Genomic DNA, 9,854 nt, shown 5'->3' on the forward strand with positions numbered 1-9,854 from the left:
TGTACCAGTCAACTGGTAAACCATCAATTCCCGAAGCCTTTCCCGACTCCGTTCCTTGGAGGGCCTTGTACAGCTCTGCCTCACTCAGAGCACCTGAGATTTCGGCATTGGCTTCCTCCGATATCTGCGGCAAGTCATTAAAAAAAAAAAAAAAAAAAAAAAAAAACACAACTGCTCTCCTACGAATTTCTGCAGGGTCTGTCAGTAGTTCACCAGAGTCAGAGCGCAAAGCATGAATGGCTCTACTTTGACCATTCTTTTCCAAGTTAAAAAAAAACTTGGAAGGCGCATCCATCCGATTTGCACTCTGAAACCGTGATCTGATCAGAGCCCCCTGTGCCTTAAAACCCAGCAAATCAGCCAACTGCGTCTTCTTATTAGCCAGAGTGTCAAAATAACTTCTGACACCAGTTGACTCAGCCAAATCCTGAAGCTTCAAAATCTCGGCCTCCAAGGTGTTCATAACTAAAACAGTCTCTTTAGCGACGTTTTGAGCATACTGTATACAAAACTGTTTAATTTGAATTTTTCCAAAGTCCCACCACTGTCTTAAAGAAGTGAAAGATTCCTTTGTACTTCTGTACTCGCCCCAAAACACTTTGAACACTTCTTTAAAATAATTATCACTTAACAAATTAACATTTAGCTGCCAGTATGCACTCTTTAATTTAATACAATTCAAAAACACAAAACACTGTACCATACTATGATCAGTAAAACCCAGTGGTGTAATTAAACATTTTTTTACAACACTACACTGATGTTTATAAACATAAAACCGATCCAACCTAGCCAAAGAAATAACAGTGTCACAAGTGTGAGCCCAAGTATATTGTCTTTGTGTCCCATTTATCCGCCTCCAAATATCACACAACTCATGCGTCTTACCAAATTGAAACAAACGATCGCGTGATGGCTGATGAGGTTCAATATGATTTCTATCTAAATTCGACATGTACAATTAAAGTGTAATTAAATAATAATTAAAGGGAGAGAGAGAGAGAGAGAGAGACTTTTGACTTTTAAACACACTTTATTAAACATTTGAAAAAAAGCATTACATTGCGCATCCAGCTCCTCACATTACAAAGTTATCAAGAAATCCCTCACTTCACCTCACCAGTTAAATATTAATTCCCCATCCTCACAAAATGACAGCAAAACATCATTTATACACCATTTGAACACAAAATCATGCAAGTTATCAGTCATTTGAGAGAATCTATATTCCATTCTTATCCTGAACTCCATCAAAACAGTAAAATATCGGAGAACATTTATATTTTGCCCTTCAGCAGCCAATCTGCGAGACTTCCAAATGGCTAGTTTGGCTTGCCCCATAATAAAATTGGCTAAGGTATGCTGTCGACTGTGTGCTCTTGAATATTTACATCCAAAAACAGTGCCCTGCTAAAAACAAAACCCAAACCTCCAATTAATCTTTCAAGCAATATAAACACTGGAGCTAATCTAAAACATTCAGTAACAACATGAAAAACAGATTCAGATAAAGAACAGAAATAACAGGATGGAGAAACATTCAAATTAAATTTGGAAACATGAGAATAAGTGGGCACAATTTGAGTACAATTTAACAGCCTCCACTGTAGATCCCCAGAACGTTTAGGAAGAGGGCCCTTATACAAAGTCCTCCAAGAAGGAGAGAGCTCAGCAGGAATTGTTAAAAAATCCCTCCACTTTGTGTCACTTCTATCTTTAATTTGGTCAAAATAAATTGTTTTAACACATATATGGTGGAGGTCTCTCTTTCTGGCCACCTGAAAATCGAGCTCCTGCAGCCTATTAAAGGACAGCAACTTTCCTTCCTGATTGTTATAAAAACAAACACTGGGAGACACAATTAACTTAACATACTTAACATAAAGAATAACTTAACATAAAGATAATGTTTAACTTAACATAAAGAATACTCTTAAGAATAACGAATAAACAAAGTACAGTGTGTGTTCATGTGATTGTAAAGCAAAGCAGGCAAACATCACAGAGGCTACATCATACATACATGAGATGCACTGAGCCTTTTATTGTAAAGTATTTAACTATATTACAACATTAAAGAAGAATGAAATAAAAAATATAAAACTTGATATAAAACATGATAAAATAATACTGAAAAGCAACTGAAATAGCAGTAATGTAAGATAAGCTTCCAAAACTTTATGAACAAACTCAGTCAATGTGTTATCAGGCCTCAGAGGGACATTTAATCAATGTCTCTTTTTAAAATCAACATGAAATGATAATTTTTTAGTAATTAAAAAGAAGAAAATGTATATAATGCCATTTTTTTTTCATTCCTGTTGGGTAAAATCATGTTCTGTCCTACATGTTTTTTCATTGAATATCATGTTTCACTCAGAAGTCCAAGGGTTTGGAGAGCTGATTCATGCTGAATCTAACAGCCATTATATGCCAAAGGATGACAGTGGCACATGCATAAAAACACAAATGTTAGTTTGACCACGTTCATCCAAAGGAGAAGTTCACTTCCAAAACAAAGATTCACATATAATGTACTCACCCCATTGTCATCTAAGATGTTCATGTCTTTCTTTCTTCAGTCGTAAAGAAATTATGTTTTTTGAGTAAAACATTTCATCATTTTTCTCCATATAATGGACTGATATGGTGCTGCGATTCTGAACTTGCAAAAGTGCAGTTTAAATACGGCTTCAAACGATCCCAAATGCGGTTGTAAATGATCCCAGCCGAGGAAGAAGGGTCTTATCTAGCGAAACGATCATTTATTTTCATTAAAAAAATACTTTTTATTCTCAAACGCGTGTCTTTCCTTGCTCTCGTTGACTCTGTGTATTCTGGCTCAAGACAGTTAGGGTATGTCGAAAAACTCCAACTGTATTTTCTCCCTCAACTTCAATAATCATTTCAAAATCATCCTACATCGCTGCAGAAGTACCGATCCAGTCTTTGCAAAGTAAACATGCAAAGAAGATCGAACACCCTTAACAAAAAAGGTAAAACAGCAATATAGGACGATTTTAGAAGCTGAGGGAGAACATGAGATGGGAGTTTTTCGACATACCCTAACTGTCACGAACCGAAAAAAAAAGTTTAGGCAGAGTAAGACAAGACGAGCGTTTGACATTAAAAAGTATATAAACTATTTTAAACTAATTATTTTTATGAAAATAACCGATCGTTTCACTAGATACGACCCTTCTTTCTCAGCTGGGATCATTTACAACCGCATTTGGGATCGTTTGAAACTGCAATTAAATTGCATTTTGGAAGTTCAAAACCATATCAGTCAATTATATGAAGAAAAATGCTGAAATGTTTTCCTCAAAAAACATCATTTCTTTACGTCTGAAGAAAGACAGACATGAACATCTTGGATGACAAGGGGGTGAGTACATTATATGTGAGTCTTTGTTTTGAAAGTGGACTTCTCCTTTAATGCTAATATTGACCGTAATGATAATAATTGTTGGTCAGTAAAATGTTATTATAATCACATCAAATAAATCACTCAGGTGTTTTACCTCTCATCCTGCAGCATTTGAAAATCAGCACGACTGTCACTAGCAGATATGGACAAACTGCCAGTACAGAACTGAGTGTGTGAAGGACAGAGATCTGAGATTCTGAATGAGACACTGAAAAAGAGACACAAATTAACTTTATCAAGCAATATATCTGAACGAGAGCAGATGTTGTTGTGGTGTTCTGAGTGATCACTAGGACACTCCTGAGCAATTGCTTATGTGCCCAAGTCAAAAATGGTAAAATCTCTACTTCTAGAAATGGGTTGGATCTTTCTTTTATTTATTGAAATACTTGAATTTTATCTATTTTTAAGAGTTTACAGCCATATCAGTAGTCAAAAAGACTAATCAGTTACTAAAGTTTTACAGCAGTTTAGAGTTCAAAACATCAGGGAGGTCAAAGCTGGGTAAATTAGTATAGTTTCTGACCAGTAGGTGGTGCTGTCAAACCAGTGAGGGCTACAAAGTTAAAATAAATAAATAAATAAATAAATAAAAATCCTTAAAAACACTTGGCTACTGTAGGTCTGAGAGCACTTGTTTTTATGTAACAGTTGGGAGTTTACAGTTGGCTTGTAACAGTCAGTGTAAGATCACTCATATGTGACGAAATATAAACCAAATTGACACTTTGTCTAGAGTGGATGTGTTTGAAATCAGCACTAAAACACACTGTAATAAGTTTTTCTTTGTTTCAGTGCTGATTTCAAACATCTACTCTGGACACATTGAAAGTCAATTTGACTTACATATTTTTACACATGATTTACACATTGATTTTCACATCCTGTTCAGCCTGTTGATCTCCTTTCATTTTTATTTCTGTAACATGGGATTGTCAGAGAGACTGTGTGTGTGTTTGTATGAGAGAACTGAGAATAGAGGCTGTTTTAATAATCAGTCTTCACTCTCTCATAGCATTAGACACAAAACTACATAGAACCAGAGGTGCACTGGCATTATAGACAGCTTCATTTACTGTAAATGTGACTGAAGGTCTTGTATTAAAGCTTGCAGCTCACTTTTAGTCACGTGACTTCATTTGCACTTTATATTTACAATGACAGAAAGAGAGAGAATATGGTAGTGCTGAATCACTTGCTCAGAAATATAAAATATTTATATAATCAATACTTGCCATCCATGTACACTGATATAGAGTCACCAAGCAAAATATCACTATACTATACTGTATCGATTTCCCCCCCATTCATTTTTATCATCACAACAGAAAACTGTTTAGAAAACTTCAAGCCAACAGTCTGAATACAAACAGAGGAATAAATGCACTTACAAAACCAAATGACTGAACAAAAACACTGCTCTACAACAAACAGAGTGCATTTCTCTTTCACAAACACAAACAGCACTAACTGCCCACTTCCTGTCTTAAACTCATCTTTCACGCATATATCATGGACTAGAGCTGTATTTGAAAATCTGAGAGCAGGAAGAAAAAAAAAAAAAAAAAAAAAAAAAATATCCTGGAAAACCAAATTACTTGATCCTTTTCATAATATAAGAACAATTAAAATCTCTAAATGATACAGGAACATTTCAATAGTGTTTATTGATCTACAGTCTCACCTCTGACTGAGATCCAGCTCTTGGGTGACTCTCCTCTCTCTGGGTGTTTGCAGTAGTAGAAACCCTCATGTGACTTTGAGACAGTAGAGATGATCATCTCTGTAGTTTGACTCTGGATGAGCGATTCATCTTTATAGAAATCAGCTCTGAGGTTTGGTGGGGTTGAATGTTGATATAAACAGTGTAGAGTCAGAGTATCTCCTTCAGTCACAGGATGAACAGGACTCTCCAGAATCACATCAGCTACAGAAACAGAGGAAACACGAGCTGACAAATAGCAATAATGTAATATGAATGAAACAACAATGTGGTGACAATAATAATAATAATAATAATAATAATAATAATAAAGTATTTAATTTAAAGTGTTATAAAACACTGAAGGGCACCTTAATGATAACCATAAAATACAAGACAACAATACAATCAAAGCAACATCTAGGCACTTAAGATAAGATAACATTAACACAACATTAAGACAATCCATAAATTAAAATGATTTAGAAAAAAACTCTTTTAAAAATAAGATTTTTTTAAAAAATAAGGTTTGAATCGAACTCGGGTCGCCTCAAGCACTAACAACAAGGCTATCAGCGTTGACAAAATAAGATTTTTAAGATGTGATTTAAAAGAAAACAATCAGTTTTACATACAAGTTGTGGAAGAGAGTTCCAGGTGGTTCTTAGCATGTTGCTATGCATTTGCTAGGTTGCCCCCGAATGAGGGCTTTGTGAATGGAAAGGAATGAATAAAAACAGAAACACAGACTCACAGTGTACAGTGATATTAACAGGATGACTGTTCTCTCCAGATTCAGACTGACACCAGTACACTCCAGTGTCTGATGTGTTGGTGGATCTGATTGTACATGTAGATCCTGTTTGTGATCCCCAGTGTGATGATGAACAATCATCCAGCCACTCCCATCTGTCTGTGTATCTTCTCACTGTCCATCTATCAGAGTTACTCTGGTCCTCACAGCTCAGAGAGAGAGAGACAGATGTGAAGTGTTGAGTTCTGCTGGGACTGATGATCAGAGACACTGGAGGAGAAACACCTGAGAAGACAATTACAGGAATTGGAAATCCAGTCAGGACAGTTTTATTATCATTGTACACAATGTACAAATTCAGAACAATTTCACAGAAAAAAAATAAAAAAATAAATAAATAAAATAAAATACTACAGTTCTGATATCTAAAATAAGTCTAATTTTTTATTTCTATTTAAAACTTCATTAACAAAATAACACCTTAATATATTTGTCATTATGCAATTAACAAGTAAGTCAAAGACAACAGTGACAGCCAACAAAAACCTCCATAAGGTGCTGGAGAAAAAAAAAACTATGGATATCAATCAAACTGTAAAATAAAGTTTATAAGGTACTAATTTGCTGAAGTGTACATTGATGGAGTGTCCTCTGTTTTTGGTAAAGTCCCTCCTAGAATCGAGGTGTGTTCAACGACAAAAATTTAAAATACATTTCATAATGAAAACACTTTATTTTATAAACACTTTATTAAAATAATCCAATTATTTTATTTTATTACACCTATATTTGACTATTTTCCCCTCAAGTCCACTTACACTTTTGTGCCACAAAAGTTAACTTTAGTTAACAAAGTTAACAAGTTAATTTTAGTTAACAATGCACCATAAAAATTAAAACATTTCACATTTACATTTACAGGTAAGTGATCAAGGTTTTGCTGCTTAGTTTAGTCTATTTAGTCTCTGCTAGTAGAAGCTGTAACTACAACTGACAGTAAAAGCATCTTTCTCCAATTCAAAGCCATATTAAGACAGGATACAATTTAAAGAACACCAAGCTCTAAAAAAGTTCAGGGAAAACTTCAGTAGTGTCTCATTCATTCTCTGATTCAGTTTGAACTCACCAGTGACCCATATTAACTGTGAGCTGCTGTACCATGTTTTATAGGCTGGTTTTCTTCTCTCTGCTCTGCACATATAAACTCCTGTGTGATTTAGAGCAGCAGAACTGACAGTGTAGTTTCCTCCAGCTCCTCTGCTGCTGTCTGAGAGCAGCTGATAATAATATCTGTTGTCTGTAAAAAGAGAGAATATCCAGTTACCTCAAGATATCAGGAGTCATTTTTACTTGAGTCTTATAAATTACCTTTGTTGGTATAATCAAAGTAGATTGAATTAAAACAGATTGATTATATATTTTTAATCTCTATATGAACGAATGAATATTTTTTTTAAATATTCATTCAGATGTGACCACATGAAGCACATTATATCTTACCCGATGAAACAGTTTGAGTGTACCAGCTGAATGTCAAGCCTGTAGAGGAGCCGTAAACCTCACAGATCAGAATCACTGGATCTCCTTCAGTCAACCACTTCTGTGGAGAAACACTTAAAACTAAATCTGAAATGGAGAAATCACTCATTAATAACATATTAAATGTTTGTGTGTTTATAAAGAGATAATCAAACTCACCTGATACTGTCAGTGTAACTGCATCACTGATGTTTGATGTTTGTGATCCTCCTCTCTCTGCTCCATAACAGGAGTATTTACCTGCATCAGACTGAGTGACAGACCTGAATTTGTGTTCCTGTTGATCACTGAAAGCATCAGCTGAACCGTCTTTATACCAGCTGTACTGCCAACTAGCGACTCCTTCACCATCAATGTCACATCTGAGAGTGACTTTGTCTCCTCTGAATACATGTTGATCAGGTTTAATGGTCACTTTGGCTTTTGGTCTTTCTGTACAATGACAATGATTCATAATAAAAATAATGTGCTGCTTTTACTGTATGAACACAGTAACTTAATTATAAAACACATACTAAATCAGTATTGACTAAAGTATTGTTCTCTATAACTTATAGCCATTTATAAAAAAAAAAAAAAATTCTGTCAATATACAGTCATTTTTATATACATTTTATACATATATTTATATACATTTTTATTTTATTTATATACATTTATATACAAGTTTTTCAAAAGAATATCTTGTCTCTCACTGTCTCACACCTATTTAATGAATATATGAATCAAATTCACTCACCTTCAGTTTGTTGAGAATAGATGTTTGAAATCAGCACTAAAAACAAAAAAAGAAAAACTCATTACAATGTGAACATTGAGCTAATGTTCTTATGAACTGAAGATGAACAAGAAAGAAAGAAAGTTGTTCTCTATAACTGTTATAGTCATTTAGAAAAGTCCTTTCCAAATAAAATCAATTTTATATACATTTTTATATTTTATATATACATGTCTATACATTTTTAAAAGCTCTTTAACATGTTTTCCAACAGAACATCTTGTCTCTCACTGTTTTCATTTCACAGAGGATGTTACAAATATATCTGATGTTCTTAATAGACTGATTTTTTGTTCTTATTTTGTCACACCTTCTGTCACACCTGACAATTGTCACATGAATAATTCAACTTGTAAAAAAGGTTTTTATAAGCAGTGAAATGGAAGTAATTTCTCAACTCTCATTTGGTTTGTAACAGCTACTGTAGAATCACATTTTCATCAAATTTAATTAAATATATGAATCAAATTCACTCACCTTTAGTGTGTATTATAAAAAAATGTGTGATTATTAAAAAATTATAAAGATGTACAAATATTAAGATATTGTGTAGGTGACTATACGAGTCCAGATAAAAATTAAAACATCTGACTGATATTTTACACATTTGGTCTCAACAAACTTCTATTCATGGAACTTCAAGCCAATAGTTTGATCACAAGCAGAAGAATAAAGACAAACTCTTTACTAACTGTGTATAGTAAATATTATGACAACAGTGACAATAAATGCAAAACAAACCAACAGAACTGATTCAACAGCACAAAACTGAATGACTGAACAAATACACTGATCTACAACACAACAGAGAGCATTTCTCTTTCACAAACAGCACTAACTGCACACTTCATCTCTCAAACTCATCTTTCACTCATATGTCATGGACTAGAGCTGGATTTAAAACTCTGAGAGCAGCAAGGAAAGACATAAATCCAGGAATACTAAAACACTTCATTTACATAATATAACAGCAATTATAACCCACTGAAACACATTTAGAGAAAATAATACTTACAGAGCACAAGAGGAAGTTGACTGAGCTCCATACTGACCGAATCATGATAGACGGTTAAAGACACAGACTGTGTTAAAGACTCAAGACTTCCTGAAACCTGCAGTCACATCTTTAGAAACATCATGACACATTAAAGACATATAAATGTACCTCATGTGTTACTGAAGATCATTTGATAATGTTGATAATCTGGTAACATATTTTCACAAAATGTCACACTTTTCTAAATGATTTCTACAGAAATGTTGTGAAGATTCATACAGTGTTGAATTAAACAGTATTTATTCACTTTTATGAAAAGTTATATTCTGGTGTGTTTAAAGAACAAAGGAAAATGATTCATTTTAATGGTTCTTTATTGTAATGGTGATATTAGTAATTATTAACCAAACCACAACTATGAGCTCACATCTATTTATATCTATCAGTCCTCTGACACTGATGGTGTTGAGTTTAACTGATACTGTATATTTGTACCTGTGAACACAGTTTAATATTTATACACAAAGGCAAGGGATGAGCACTGAAACAAATTTAATGATTATGATTCCAGTTCCTCTTAATGAATGGACCTTCTTAAATTGCAACATTTTTTTCAGTTGTTTTATAAAGGATCACTGTTGTGCACCTGCCCAA

The 9,854-nt window shown here is 33.9% G+C and overlaps 1 protein-coding gene across 3 annotated transcripts; it reads right to left on the reverse strand.

Moving 5' to 3' along the window:
* Positions 1 to 1,062: 1,062 nt before the first annotated feature.
* LOC127161336 (Fc receptor-like protein 3) lies at positions 1,063 to 9,550 on the reverse strand. Of its 3 annotated transcripts, none has more exons than XM_051104025.1 (8): positions 9,219 to 9,550; positions 8,165 to 8,200; positions 7,387 to 7,857; positions 7,013 to 7,183; positions 5,887 to 6,171; positions 5,115 to 5,357; positions 3,525 to 3,638; positions 1,063 to 2,416 (listed from the first exon to the last, which is right to left on the reverse strand). In XM_051104025.1, exons 1-8 carry the CDS (start codon positions 9,247 to 9,249, stop codon positions 2,406 to 2,408), a joined length of 1,362 nt encoding a protein of 453 aa, XP_050959982.1. In that variant the 5' UTR covers positions 9,250 to 9,550; the 3' UTR covers positions 1,063 to 2,405. The 3 variants fall into 3 exon arrangements, with proteins under 3 accessions (XP_050959982.1, XP_050959983.1, XP_050959981.1); XM_051104026.1 differs by lacking the exon at positions 1,063 to 2,416 and having other exon boundaries at positions 3,508 to 3,638; positions 7,387 to 7,512; positions 7,585 to 7,857; XM_051104024.1 differs by lacking the exon at positions 1,063 to 2,416 and having other exon boundaries at positions 3,508 to 3,638.
* Positions 9,551 to 9,854: the final 304 nt, after the last annotated feature.

Source organism: Labeo rohita, unplaced genomic scaffold (genome assembly GCF_022985175.1).
Source record: "Labeo rohita strain BAU-BD-2019 unplaced genomic scaffold, IGBB_LRoh.1.0 scaffold_619, whole genome shotgun sequence".
NCBI classification, from domain to species: domain Eukaryota; kingdom Metazoa; phylum Chordata; class Actinopteri; order Cypriniformes; family Cyprinidae; genus Labeo; species Labeo rohita.

Coding starts and splice junctions, on each gene's coding strand:
- LOC127161336 (XM_051104024.1), bottom strand. CDS start 9,249: ATGGAGCTCAGTCAACTTCCTCTTGTGCTCT. Junction 8,201..9,218: donor TCAACTTCCTCTTGTGCTCT/GTAAGTATTATT, acceptor TTTTGTTTTTAG/TGCTGATTTCAAACATCTAT. Junction 7,184..7,386: donor CACTCAAACTGTTTCATCGG/GTAAGATATAAT, acceptor CTCTTTTTACAG/ACAACAGATATTATTATCAG.